The 15467-nt window shown below is 42.0% G+C and overlaps 1 protein-coding gene across 16 annotated transcripts in view; it reads left to right on the top strand.

Moving 5' to 3' along the window:
- cacna1g (calcium channel, voltage-dependent, T type, alpha 1G subunit) overlaps positions 1-7987 on the top strand; it is a 243457-nt gene extending 235470 nt beyond the window's left edge. For 15 of the 16 annotated variants that reach the window (XM_051417967.1, XM_051417966.1, XM_051417968.1 and 12 more), the window contains 3 exons: positions 1404-1605; positions 1844-2010; positions 6226-7987. In XM_051417967.1, coding sequence (XP_051273927.1) covers positions 1404-1605; positions 1844-2010; positions 6226-7251 — 1395 coding nt within the window. In that variant the 3' untranslated portion in view covers positions 7252-7987. Of the gene's footprint in view, positions 1-1403; positions 1606-1843; positions 2011-3674 lie in introns of all 16 variants that reach the window. The other variant, XM_051417973.1, reaches the window with a different exon arrangement.
- Positions 7988-15467: the final 7480 nt, after the last annotated feature.

Here is a 15467-nt window from a genome sequence, read left to right as displayed (position 1 = left end):
TGAATAGCATGAGTCTGATTGGCTTTGAGTTAAGACACTTTGACTATAGTTGAGGGTCTAACCACCATTATACATCAGTGCTTTTAAATGTATGCCCCATGGAAAACAAATCGAGCAAGCTGCATTAAACGGTTGTGGTATAAGAACAACAGTGCACTCCAGAATCCGATATTGTCTCATACCAGGACAAATCGTCGTGCATTGAAGCTTAAGTATGCATCTTCACCAGAATTCATCTCTGTGATATCCTGTCCCTGGGGGCTCTGTCATGAAAGGACATCTTCCCTCCAAATTGAAAATAAATCGAATGTCATCTGGTGGTCAGGGTATAATTAACAACCAATTTGGCTCATTAATGATCACATCACTTCCCTGTAGTCACATGTCTTCCCCCAGAGACGGTCACTGTAACCTTGGCTCATGCTGCACATCTAGGACAGCAATGCAGTGGGATCGATTCATATACCATCAGTCTCAGAAAAACAGAGAACACCAGCAAACTCATGGCATGAAATCACTGTTAATTGGATTGTGCTGGGACAAATACAAAGAAAAGTAGGGGAGTGAAGAGGTAGAAGGGGACAAGAGGCGTTGAAAGACCCTGGTGAATCTAACCATGTGCCCTCCGACTTTCTCTTCTCTTTCTCATTCCACCTTTCCAGCCTAATGTGTCTCTCCAGTCCAGTCCAGTAGAGTAGTGCGCCTCCTCACCTGCCAGTTTGCAGTTTTCTCACCTTCGCCTCTACTCTTATCTCTTATTTTTCTTTATTCTCTCTCTGTAACCTCTATCCTCTTTTCTCTGTCCTTAATTTCCTCTGTCTTTTTCCTATGTGCTTTACATGTGAGTCCATGTATTTTCTCATACTTTCTTATCAGTCTTCTTCTGTCTTTGTACTGTCTTCTGTCCTCTGGCTTTCTAGTAGTTTTTACTCCTCTCTGAGTTGTCCTGTGTTTGCTACTGGGGTGCAAAGTGTGCTGGAGCTCCAGTAGCTTTTGTGATGAATGTGAACCGGTTTGTTAATGGGTCAAGGCTGCAGGACACTGCCCCAGCTGACACACAATCACAGGGCAGGCTTACGTAAAAGTTAAATGACTGCGTGGGCAAATGCAGACCCAAGATGCAGAGGGTCTTACAATAAAAAAAAAAAAAGTGCTTGGAAATTTTCAAGCTACCAGCTTCTTGTTTCTGTGATCTGTGGCAGCTCTGCGTCAGTCAACTCCAAAACGCAAAGATCCTGTCTGTTCTCTGTGTATGCTGATGACTACTGCCTCTTTGTTCACATTGTGTCTTAGAAAGATATCAACTGTGAATGTGTTAGAATGTGAAAGCGTGTGAGTTAAAAAAGTAGCCCCGATCCATCCAGCTCCAGAGGGACCCTGACTCTCCTCTCTCTGTCCCCCAGCCAGAACAGCTCGATCCTGGGGAGCCACTGGAGGACAACCTGCTGAGCGTCAGGAAACCAACGGTGGGACGCACACACTCCCTGCCTAACGACAGCTACATGTACCTCCCCATGCAGCCCTTTGGCCCTGCAGCTCCAGCACAGCTTCTAGCACAGACACAAGGGTCCCAGCACATGCGGGGCACCCACAGGACCCAATCAGGTAAAACCGTATTTATTGTTTTCTACAGCACAGTTACAGTCTGGTAGCTTATTTATTCATTTTGATCCAAGATTTGTGACACCTCATTATGATAGGGCAGAAATGGGAGACCTTGATTTTGAACTTAATGCAGGTTGACTGTAGGAAGGCGCAGGTGATTTCCTCTGAGAAGAAACACAATAGTTTTGTTGTTATTTACCCGTCATATTCAGTCCTGTGCTTATTTGTTCGTGTACAGGCTCCAGTTGCTCGGTGCGTTCACAGCCGGAGGAGTTTTCTCAGCTGACTGTTCCCACAGACCTCTTTAGACCCATCAGCCCCCACAGCCACTCAGACTCGGAGAGTATACTACGACTACCCCCTCCCAGACGTGCGCACACACTAAGCCGCACACTCCGCAGACAGGTGACTATCACACAGTTTAACTTTTCCAGTCTTCTCCTATCTGTATCTGTACTGTTTGTGATGAAAGCTGTTGTCAGTGTCAGTGGTTCTCAACCATGTGCCATTTAGGCCAACAGTTTTTATTCACAGCAAACATTACAGAGGCTGATTTTACTGATTAAAGCTCTTTCTAGTAGAGACAAGAAGCTGATCTATGAAACACCTGCTTGAATGTTTGGTGAAAATAAAAACCTATAACCCTTTGGGTTATAATTACAGCAGTGTATAAGAGCCACTATGGGGGGAAAAAATTAAGATGTTTCGATATGAAGTTATAATATTTTTGGCAGATATGGAATATGATATTCAAAGGTATGTTTTCATTAGTGTATAATCACCTAAATATAGACATCGTTGTGCTCTTGTTAACTTAAAATTTGCCATTTCTAATCTACCGCTGCAGGTCACCCTTTATGGAGTCCGCCATGTTAAACTGCCATGTTTCTATAATAGCCCACCTTGGGTCAAACCCAATACTGGCTCTAGATAGCGCCTTTTTGCATTTTTTGCAAGTTTTGGCGGCCACTGTAGTTCTCCTACACACTCCACAGCCCGTTCTCATTCCCAGGTCAACAGATACAGGCGCGAGCAGTGTTCTGTTGCAATCTGCAACTTCACCACTAGATGCCACTAAATCCTAGACACTGGTTAAGATGTTGTTGCAAAGAAAATTCATAATATTATGAGTATACCTCAGTATTCTAGGTTTAAGGACAATAAAATAATCACCATTAAAGATAAAGCCATTTAAACCAATGACAGGCTAGGCTGACGTCCCAGAGAATGCAGATATCAAAACACAAGATAATGGCGTCAGAAAAGGATTCAAGTATGTCACTGAGCAGTGAGTTTTGTTGACATATCATCTGACATTTGGTTGCTATAGTGATCCTATTGTCTAATTGTTATGGCTTATAAAATGACAGCGTTATTCTTACAATAAAGTGACTTTTTTCTTGTACCACTTATACTTTATTCTCATAGTATATTGCTTATTTTCCATTAGATTTGATTTTTTCTCAAAATATTTGCGTTTATTCTCACAATTATCTGATCCCCCCCAATTGTGGCTCTAATGCTGCATTCACATGGAATCAGGCAAACAGTAGAGGGATGTCATGTTAGTGGATGCGAGCAGGATGGCAAAATTGGGTGAGGTAGGTAGACAGCACTGCCGTTCAAAGTTAAAATCTTCCTTGCCAGAGTTTAAAACCAGGTGTTATGTAGCTCATATTGAATAAAATACATAAAATAATATACACAAAATAATTGTATTCAATATATTTTATTACATTTTTTTTGTAAATGATATGGCAGCACTGTTGCAACATATCATCATGTGTGTTTCGTTTTGCCGTCCTGACATTCGCAGGACCGTGTATGTTTTTCCTGTACTGTGAGGAAGGTGCTGTCTGTCTGCCTGAATCCATGTGAATGCAGCATACCACCCCGTCTGAGAGATAAATGGGTTTTGAGTTTTCCTAAATCTCTTTCCTCATTGCATGTTCTAAACAGTCTCACTTTTCTTCCTCCTCCTTTCTCCCCTTCTTCCTGGTATTCCTATCTGTTGCTAACTTCTCTGCTGTCTCATTCTCCACACTGTATCTGTCATTGTCTGATCTCAGCTCAGTTGGGCCCAAAAGCCGCCCGACCTGAGCTACTGCTCAAACACAGATACTCCTGTTTCTGAAACAGCGACAAACAGCAGACTTTAGCTACCACTGGGCCTTTCAGAAACACTGGACTCCATGTTCATCTTCCAAGAGATAGACACACACACACACACACACACACACACACACACACACACACACACACACACACACACACACACACAGGCTTCCCTCCTTCTTTCCCCATATCACTCATTAGACATTGGTCTACTGCTAACCATCAGCCACAAAGCATCTAAAACTCTCTTACAGGTGGATTTGCCTGTAGGAGACCTTAATGGGACTCTATTCATTCTTCTATATCGTACAGGCAGCAGGAGCTAGGCGTAACATTGCATCAGTGGGTTATATGGTAGCTGAGTGATAGAATGTATTCAAGCCAGACAAAGGGTGAGAAATCTACCCACAATGCAGTGCACTTACTACACCACAAACTATACAACTCAGGGGATTGCTAGAGAACAGCAAGTGCTGTCCATATGCATTTGGCCATTTTGTACACACAGTACCACAGTGATAGAGCACTTGTGAATTTTCTATTGAGTAGCTTGAGACGTACATAGTTGTTAACCAGAGTACCAGTAGTTATTGCACTTAACTCGACGTTGCTTCAAAAAGTCTGACAGGGTGATCATTTTTTAGCATTGTTCCAGTACGCACACTCATTATTTGTGACTTGGTGTTGTATTGCTGTGGCTGGTGATTGGCCTGGCCTGGTTGTGATATATTTGACCACTAGGTGTCTCTGTAGTCACACCGTTCAGGCTCATGCAGGGAAAACCCCATGATTCCAAACATTTCTCAAACTGCTGTACCCTACAACTCATGCTTGACTTGTTCCCTCATCTCCATGGATTCAAGATATTTTAATTGACCTAATTCAGAACAAATATGTTCAGGTACTTATTCATTTCCTCTGCCCAGTTTGTGGTCTATGAGGAACAAGGCATGAGTTCATGAGGACATTTTATGGTTTTTGGCAACCATTGTGCTTACTAACCCTTCCTCTCCTACAGTAGCTACATGTTATGTTTACCCTCTGACTGCTGGCCTCACACCCTGATCAGAATTTGGTTGTAAATTGAACTGAAAGCTGTGCTGCTGACAGTCAGCAGGATTTTGTGTGAATGGTCAAAGGTTAAAGGGTCAGGCGGTCTGGCTCAGAGTTCACTGTGTCAGCTTCAGAGTCCCTCTGTACAACTAAAACAAGCAGCGTTCCAGAGTCAAATGAGAAAAACAATCTGAAATAAAAAATATTTGAGCTTCTTTCTTGGAAATATCATCCACGTCAGTTACAACTTGGAAATGCCCTCATACGTACTAACTAACTCATATTAAGTTCATACCAACAAGGGGAAGGATTCTCGAAAGCATTAATTTTTTATCACATTCATGATTCTTTTATACCAACAAATGTGGAGGGAAATTGTCCACAAGAATCTTAATCGTGATGTTTAGAGTTTCAGGGGATTTTATTACACAACAAGTAGTTCATTTTAGTCATCAAAACCCTTTAAAGACCCCCCCCAGACATGTTTTAAGACATAAAAATACTCACTATAGTATGGTCACTTGTGTCCAATATGGGTTTTCAACAAAAAAGTTTAGTTAACTTATATAACAGATTAATAACTATTTAAATAACTTATACTCCTTCTACCTCATTATAAAACAAGGATCTATGAATATGCAAATATTTTTAATTTTGAACGTTTAACTGCCGGACACCAGATGTCTCTTACTCCATTCTCTGTGTTTTTGCACTGGAGGTTTTAAGTTTCCACACCACACTTCAAGATTGGCTTCCAGACTGTGATGTCCTGCCCTGCTCGAGCACACGTACTCGTGGTAAACTCTAGATTAAGGGTGAGCCCAGAGAAACGTTCCCCCTTCAGCAGCTCAGTGTGAAAACAAGCTGTTAGTGTCTCACACGTACATCATTCTGCGCAGTTAAGACCAAACATGCAAGTGATGTAGCAACAATAATCTATTTTTGAGTGAACTGGGGCCTTTAACAATAATTCCTGTCAGATGTGAGGAGAAAATAATGGCTCTGCCTCGACAGAAGCACTGCACAATAAATTAATAAAACAAAACCAAAGAACACATCCAGTAACGTCCAAAGCTGTTGACTCATATGACTCTTGGCAAATCTTCATATGGAATTCTGCCATTGAGTAATGCAGTGTAACCTCTGTGCTTCCATCTTTGAATTCATGGAACAATTTTGCAATGCCAATTTAACCCCTCTCTGCCTAGAATTAAAAGAACAGAGAGGACTCTGGGAATATGCTGGCCAGACAGTGAACTTTGACCCAAACTGCTGCTTCTCATCCCCATCGCCTCACACTAACTAGTCTCCCCCTCTCATCCTCCCTGATCCTCCGCTCCCTTGCTCTCCCTACCTTCCTCTCACCTCATAATTTACCTCCATCTCTTCACCCCTGCTCCTGAATATTTCACCGCCACCCCCCCCATTTCCCCTACATGCCCCGTCTTCCAGGTTGCAGTGTCTACTGACTCTCAGGAGGCCCTGTGTTCAGACGGAGTGGAGAGCAATGAAGGACTTGTGAATGTGGCCTCTCTGGGCCTCCCTCCATCCCCCTCTGCTTCTTCCTCCTCCCCCTCCAACTCTCTCTCACCCTGTTCCCATCATCACCCGCAACCTGCTCTCTGCCTGGTCCCCGCCACGCCAGGTGCCTCCCCTAAACCCTCGCGCTCCAGCAGTGTGCACACCCAGCTTCACAACCAGCACTGCTTCGCCTCCTCCGCCTCCTCCCCTCCCTCCTCCTTGCCTCCTCCGCCCTTACCAGCCAGGCCGCACCAACAGGAGGAAGCCTCGGTGGATCAGGAAGTGTCCCTCATTACGCGTGCAGGGTTGGCTGGCAGTGAGTGCATCATGATGGAGGACAGTGGCGACGGCGGTAACAAGGGTTACAGCAGCTACGCGGGCTGCCATGAAAGCCCGAGTCCATGTTTGAGGCAGCTGAAGAGGTTCCACAGCGCCGACACACAGGGCAGCACCGCTCTCCTGCCCCGCCCCCGCCCGTACTCCTGGTTGGACGACCCACGGAGCCACTCCGTCGAGGTGTGCTCCTCAGCGGAGTCCAGCCCCCAGCGCAGCACGGCCTCTGCCTCCTCCGGGTTCGTATCGCGAGCTGACAGCCTGCAGATCCACAGCCAGACCCCCACTCAGACCTTGCTGCCCTCACCCCGACGCAAGAAGAAGATGAGCCCGCCCTGCATCTCCGTGGACCCCCCTGACGGACTGGAGCCTCAGTCCGGCCTTTACCCGGGCCTCGGTGCCCTCGGGGGCATTGGGGTGGGGGGATTAGGGATGCCCCCTCCTCTGCCCAGCCGGGACACCTGCCTGAGGAGGAGAGCGCCCTCCAGTGACTCCAAGGACTCCTTTGACGTGGGAGTTGGCGAGGGTTCGGGACAGGACGGAGGCTCGCCAAACCCCAACACCAACCCCAAGCTATTGACTCTTCCCAGTTTCTCTTTTGAGAAGACAAGCTCTGAGCACTGAACACTGATACTCCAACACACCAATACACACACACACACAGCTGGACGAAACCTCCACACACACAAACACACGATGCACTCTGTGTATCTGTGATGGTGATAGTTCTAGTAATAATGCTGTAGAGAGTAATAATGGTAAAACTACAACAAACAGTGAAAACATCCTTGGTTTCATAAGGAGTGCAGTACTGTAGTAGTGTGACCATCCCTTGTATTTGTATTGTTACTGCCAAAACAACCAGAGAAGAAGAGAACACATGAAACAACAACACAACCGTGACTGTTTCTCTTCTGCTACACCTGCATGCCACTGGCTGCAGCTCGACCCCATAACCTCTGGAGTGACATCGGCATCTGGGATTTGGCGCCCTCTGTGGTCACCATCTGAACTGCCCGGTGTCCCACAGGGTGGGCTTTGCCCGGTCAGTGGAGGTACAAAGCAATATGAACGTTTTAGAGACACTATTTTCTTAAATTATTGGGCCATAGTGTTTGTACAGGATGTCGTTTTTTAATTTCATTCGATTGTTATTTTCATGTCTTTTTTTGTGATTTTTTTGTCAAAATGGTTTGTCTTTGTCTTTTTTTTTTCACTGTAGGATATTTCTAGCTTTCTTGGTTTACTGAGGAAAGTGAACGTTTTTCAAAGTGCTGAAAACCATGTATTTGTAGGAATAATATATAAATATATATATAAAAAAACAAGTCATTAAACTGAGCTTGGATTTTTAAGCACACGCATTAGACTATGGTGGTTTGATTGTTGGAGGAAAAAGGAGGTTGTTTTGAAGTTTTTTCATTGATTTCTTGATTCTCTGGAGTGTCTCCAGCCCCGACGTCTGTATGCAGGATGTGCAGGCAGGCTGAAGAATTATTTGAGAAAAACTACCATTTAAAATTGATTATACAGTTGTTGTTTTTCACCTGACTTTAAGTTTGACTTCTTAGAATGTCTTAATCCAACCTTTTCATTTCAGATGTGTGTTTGCAGCAGATTTATATTCCTCTGGACCTTAGAGATTGATGTCCATTCCCCACATTTTATCTCTGATTGAACACAGTCACTGCAGACTCTTAGGTTGCACAAATACACAATCATAATAAATCTGACATCACAAGACAGAGCTGATCTTTCCACTGATCTTAGGTAAGTAAAATGTTGGTTTTCATTGCACAGCCTATTAAGAATTATTTATCATTAATATTCCAAAAGCAACGCAGATTAACTGAGATCAAAGCTGTCTTTGTACTTCTGCATTAATGGGTTTCGGCACAGTTACTGCTAGATAATGTGCTCCTCTTCAAAAATATAACTACAAGTTGGGTCTATGGAGATACTGTACCACGCTGAGACAACAAAAGCTGTGATTGGTCGCTCTGGGCTGCTTGTGTTTGTCTCTTATGTCAGTGGAGACTGAAGACAGCGTTAAAGCTGAAAGACTCTTCCCAAAGCCATCTCGACTGCAAACCCTCTGCTCACCACGGCAGCAGTCTCCCAATCAGTGTGAGAGAAGGCAAAATAGAAGTTGCCTGATGTAACTCAAGATACTTATGTAAGTATTATCATAGCCTGCCAAAGTGAAGTCACACAGTTACTGCTGGAAATATAACTCCAGCGATTTTATACATCCAAGTCCGTTTAGAAGTAGTACTTCATATGTGAAAACAGTTGTATAAAGCCTTTTGTAGCTCCAGAGGTGTCCTCAAGTGTCACTTTAGTCAGCATCAGTTGAAGACTAAAGCAGTGTTGGAGCTAGAACAAATTTCCAAGGGGGCCACGAGGCTTATAGCAGGGGGGCACCAAATTACTGGCAGGTGGCAGCGTAGCTGTGAAAGTGAAACCATTTGTGCCCTGGAGAACTGTTTAAGAAAAACTTACAAAAAAAGTGCGTTCTCTTTGCTTTCAATACTTTTCAATACTCTTTGCACCTCCTTTGGCCATTACTCATTGTGGTTTGCTGCTCCTAGTGACTGGAATGGGTTGGGAAAGATGCTAAAAATACACGCATTCATTCCGTTACTCTCCCTTACTAACTCACTACAAGCGAAGTGACCGTTGGCCGCAAACGTATTGCTGTTGAGCCGGTCATCCACTTTCTCAAATCCATGACTGCAAATGGGATGAAAATATTGAGCTAGCTTAGCTAACTTAAACTCGTCTACATCCAATAACAGACTTTTTGTTTTCAGAATTTGAGTTCCCACTTGATTTTAGGTAACATCAGGTAACATCATTCTGGCTTTACAATGAAAACATTGACATACTTTTATACAAGTGAGGGGGTTACTGCCCCCTTGTGCCCCGTTGTGGAGCCGACTCTGACTACAAATCTAAAATATCTTGGGGTGTGGAGTTGGGACTACATTAGCCGCTACTAGCATAACACACATAACATAACATAACATTGTGTAGGAGTTCGTTGCTAAATCATTGGAATGCTCTTAAAAAAAAAAAAGGTAATGTCTGCTTTAATTCACTTACTGATGCGCGGATAATGTTACAACTGTCAAATGTAATCTATCCTTGTACCCATTATCACTGATAGGAGTTATTAATACTCCCGACCACCAGAGGGCAGCAGCGACTTTCATTCTTGCTTGTAAGATACACTTCTGTCTAGACAGTAGGATTCGGTAGAAGAAGATCCACACAATGCTGGATGTATGTAACCCAGCTCTACTGCAGTAGTTAGTTAATAAATAAGTATATTAAATGTACCTAAGTTTCTTCTTCACTTTATATTAGAAACAGTACAATCACTATTGTTTAAAGCCTGAACTGTGTTGCTGTAAAGTTGAGTAACGTTGGATAACTGCAGAATATGCTGTTGTCCATTATTTTAAGACAAAAGTAACAAGCCCATTTAAATCTGAGTAATTGTAATATTTAATTAAAAAAAAGTAATTAATGCCTGGTTACCAGCAAAAGTAGTGGAGTTACGCATTACTCCCAACACTGCGTATGATACATGCGTCTAGCACTGTGGGGGTGCCATCAGCAGGTGAATCCAACGTTGGACTACAAATCAGAATCTGTGCCGAACCCAGCATCTTCAGTGTGACGATCATTCACCATCAAGCATAAGTTTGACTCAGAAAAACCATCCTTGAACAGAGATAAGGGTTAGGTTTCTGCCAATACCTTCACTTCCTGTGAAAAAAAACAGTAAAGAAAACATTAGATTTCAATCTCAATCTCAAACATTTCTACACAGTCTCCACATTAGTTTAACTTTCTGAGGAGTAAACTGTAAACTGTTTGCTTGCACGCACAAAAAACAAGCAGCCACATTGACAAATCTGTTGTATTCCTTCAGGTTAGTGGAGATTAATGACGGCTGCACACAGGAAAAAGAGCTTCAGCTTGTATATCAGATCACAACCATTGTCTCGTGGGATGTATTCATGTTCCTCAATTTGGAACAAGATCTTCTACTTCCAGCATTAGCAAAGGTTATTTATAATGTCTTCTTTTTATGTTAATGTATATGTCATTCACAGGTGCATAACTGCGTAGTTGTGCGGCAGTGACAATGATGTAACACTCTGAGCTCTTGCGGTTCAGTGTTGTGACATACTGTACTCTACATTAGCAGGAGATAAATGTGGTCGCAGCCTAAAATAACCCGTCTGCTGTCAGCACAGACAAACAGCAGCATACAGTTAAAGAAACATGGCACCTGAACAAAAGAGAATCATGAGGCATTAAAACATTATGCAACATTCATTTCTGCTATTAACGATCAGCATTAGTTGTCATAATAAGTAGCGCAGATTTCCACCTTTAACTTTAATACTGTGTTCACAGTGGGATAAATCGAAAGACACAAACCAAAGATATGTTGATAAAAACAATCTTATCTGCATTAATCTGGGCTCTATATTTATTAATGCCCTTCAAAGGGTAAATATTTGATCTTACTTTTATGCATAAGGATGAATAAAATCATTAATAAATAATTATGAAAGTTCTAAGATCTCTGCAGGAGCTGAAAGAGAACCCCTAAGGCGCTTGTGGTTAATAAACGACTGCCTTTGGAAACAATATGATGATGTGAGCATGAAACAAAGAAACAAAGCAGCTTTAAACAGCGATAATGACACATTTCTATCATTTAGAGGGCTCCTGCTGCTACAATTTACAGATAATAAACCCACAAAGTAAAACCCGGCTGATTAACAGATTAAGAGACTGTTATGTTGGTTTTCACTAATGTTTTAATAAAAGAAGTCAACATTTTCACTGCCCAGTCAAAATGCTGGCTCAGCAGAATTTCAAACTGCAAATCTTTGAGATGGAGAAATTTTAGAGGCGCTCTTGTTTTATTGTCTTTGTTTATATATATATCATCAGCTGGTGTAGAAGTTTGTATCTCTCATTACTGAGTGACACAACTGAGCATCTGATTTTCCTAAAAAAGAAATACCTGGCAATGTTTGAATAACCCAGAAGGTCATTTACCAACACGTACCGCTGTTATAAAGGTTTTTCTAGAATCCTCAAAGACTCTTTGAACCATCTGGACGAATAAACGTTCCATCTTTTGCACGATTTCAAAGAAAATTTTAGCCCATTTCTCAAGTTGTACCTCTTTATGCAGATCCAAACAAAAATGGTAGCTGAAGCAGACACTTAGTTATATGACATGTGAAGCAAAACAGCCGGTGATGGTTAATGCTTCAGTTCAAATGTTTTTCATCCTGCTATAGATTTACTTTTTAGCCTACCTCCACCTGCCTTATCTTGTAGTACACTATCTTCTACTTTGGAACTGTCTTTAGGAACATGTAGGAGTGAGCTAGCAAAACTTAGCCTCCATACTATCTTTCAACAACAGTATATATTGTCGTTATTGCAGAATGCAACATTATGTAATGATAGTGGAGTTGAATTATGAACCAGAGTTCTTGTTTCTGCAAGATGTTAGTATTACAAGTATACAAATGAATAAGTGCTCACTTGCTCCGACAAAATTGATAGTTAAACAAAAACTCAAGCAGTGAGGCAAAAAGGTTTGCTTTGAAAAGTTTGTGATTGTGATCCTTCACAGAGGACGTCAGCTGTATGGATTCCAATGGAGAACCACTCCACTATCCTTTGCACAATCCCCCTTTCAACATGTTCAATAGGTTTCAAACATCACAGTTTCTTTTCAGTTGGTTTGAGAAGTCCTCTTTTTTTCCTTTGCACTGGGTTGCCATTGTAACTTCTATGAGTGCAAGTTGACTACAGCAACCATCCTCTGTGAGGGAGAAGATACAACAAAGCCACTTGTCAAGTCTGCAATTTGTAGATACTCAAAAGATATAGCAGGCTAAAAACTTTGACTTGCAGTCAGACAAAACTGCATATTTATCCGCCTTGGAATACTGAGCTTGGAAACTGTCACCCTGAATAAGATCAGCTAACATCAGCATGGTAACATATTTAAATGCTCAACACTTTCTCTTCCCAGGTCATCACATACCAACACTGCTCTGTCACGCCCCGCAGCGTCTCATACAAAACCACAAGAGACCCTTTAGCGTCTGTATGAGATGCCTTTTTAACAGGGGGTTCATATTAAACACAGTCACAGTTTGGTTAGGATTAGGCAATAAAACTACTTGGTTAGGTTTAGGAAAAGATCATGATTTGGGTTAAAATAAGTACCTTACATAACATTATGTCACTTAAAACAAGTCAACGTTGACTTTTCACACGGGTGATGAGCAGCGGTCTCCTGGTAGAAAGTCTTGTGTTTGATTGACCCATCCCTCCTTATGCAGACTTTGTTTTTGCTCTTTAGATGGGTTACATTTGAGTAGATGTAAGCTCTGTGTGTAAACGTACCTTGGGTGCCGAGGTGCGATACAAAATATCGGTATTTGACGCCCTGAGAACTAGAATGGGATGAAATGCTAACATGCTAATGTTTAGCAGGTATAAAAATGTAACATTTAACCACCTTAGTTTAGCTTTTTGGCTTGCTTACATTTGCCTATTTTCACTATTAGCACTATTTTGACCTAGTGGTGGTACTAGATGTTATTATAATTCATACTGAGGGGCCCATGATTGTCTGTATCAAATGTAATCGCAATCCATCCAATAGCTGTCGCAACATTTCACACGGAGTATAATTCAACAACAAGCTAAAAAGCTCTTCTGGTTGCATGCAAGTGTTCTGTTGCACTTTAACCACAACCATAGGGATGTCACAGTGTACTGACACACCCTGGAGTACACCTCTACACCGCTGCAGTATGGTAAGGAGTTAAAGCACCTGAAGTCAAGTTGCCTCTTGAAACCAATGATGTTAATCTCGTGGTGGCGCTAGAGGAAATGTTGGGGGATCACCAAAGCCATCCTCTGGGAACAACAAATGTCTGTACAAACCCAACAATCATGGCATCCACTGAGTTTGTTTGAGTCCTCCACTGCTGCAATAAAAGAAAAACAAAACAAAAAGGAACTGGGCAGCTGCAGTTTGTTTGCCAAGCAAAGCCTCCTAGGGTTACAAAAAAGGCTTTAAAATATATACAAAAGACTTTGAACCTCATCCATACAAAATCTGCATAAGTTCAGTCAGATCTTGTGTATACAGACGGGTATTACCAGGAATGAAGGTGATGACAAACCTCCCCTCTACACACTTAACTGCCTGCATAGATAGATGCATGAAAACTTAAAGGGACTCTTGAAGAACTTCTAGTTTTCTTTGCATGTGAATGAGCAGCAGCAAGCGCTCAGATGCAAGCTGATGCTGGACACTGACAGCTCAGACTGTGGACAGTCCCGTCAGGTGAATATCCTCAGAAGATTTGCAATGTAAATGTGGATCTTTTTGCCAGCAGTAACAGTGTGTGAACGTGTGTTTTATAACATCTCGTGGTTTGGCTGTTGATGAATGATAATGCTCCAAGGTGGCTTGCAAAGTGAGGAGGCAAGAAAAGTAAAAGTATTTTCATTCACAGAAAGATTTAGGCTATAAGTTGAGTTAATACTACCATCTTCTTCTCTGCAATGATAATGTTGCCTTATAGCATTTTAAAGAAGTTCACATTTTGAACTAACTTTAAAAAAAAAAATAGTCTGAAATCTGTTAACATGTCTAACCAATCCCAGGTGTCGATGGATATATTAAATAGTGGTCCAGATTGGCATTTCCACCCTCCTTTCCTTGAATAAACCCAACAAACCGTCTGAAACAGCCTCAAGAACAAAAACAATTCCATTTACTGTGACTGATTCTCCTTCATGTGCCTCCTTTCTCTCCTTTTCCACTCTTTTTTGTCTCCTATTACACTTCCCACTGCTTCTTCTCTCACCTGTCTTAGTCCTTTTATATTCTCATTTTAACATTTCATGGATGACAGCAGGGCATCTGAGATGAGCTGGAATAATCTCAACTCATGTATCATGTTTGTTTTCGAATGCTGTAGGTCTGCATGATTAGAGCTTCCCTGTCTATATCTGATGTCTCATTTCCATCCCCGCTTTAGCTATCCCCCCCCCGCACCCCTAGAACAGACAGAATAACACTCCATCAGCCTCACCAAACCAAATTAAGATGGCAGACGGCCTCTAAATAACAATCCCTCCTCTCGTCAACAGGGTTGGAAATTAGTGACGCAATACAACCAGGCACGGAAAAACAAAAGACCGATGGGCATTAGTACAAGACATTCTTGTTTACCGGTGTAAGTCAGTGTTTGGCACAGGCCCTCTGGGATGCCTGCCACAATAGGTGGAGCAGACAGAGATCAGAGGTTTTTTACTATGCCAAAACAAGGCAAACTGAATAATGTGGTTGCTGCTCCCAACACACAACACATGGCAGAGTGATTTGGATTAAATTACCTGATCAACCAGCTTCTGCATTCTACATTAAATTGTGAAATATAGATAACAAAAATATAGATGAAAACAGCTGAAATGTCATTTGATATCTAAACCATGAAAGCCACTGAAATGTCAGCTGACGTGTAAGCACTGAAAGCAGTCAGCTTCAGTTAAAGTGTGACAAATGAAAGCGGTTGAACCGTCAGTTGAAAAGTAAAATACTGAAGTCAGCTGACTTATAAATAAACAGCCAAAATTTGCTGTAAGAAGTTAAAAGCCCTTAAAGCTGCAGTAGGTAACTTTTATTCAAAGAACTTTTTGTTATATTTGCTAAAACTTTCACTAAATCCTGACAGGGGGGCATGACACAGATCATTTGAAAAAAAAAAAAA

The sequence above is a fragment of the Dicentrarchus labrax genome, unplaced genomic scaffold, assembly GCF_905237075.1.
Source record: "Dicentrarchus labrax unplaced genomic scaffold, dlabrax2021, whole genome shotgun sequence".
Classification (NCBI taxonomy): domain Eukaryota; kingdom Metazoa; phylum Chordata; class Actinopteri; family Moronidae; genus Dicentrarchus; species Dicentrarchus labrax.
This window is presented reverse-complemented; position numbering and strand designations above follow the sequence as displayed.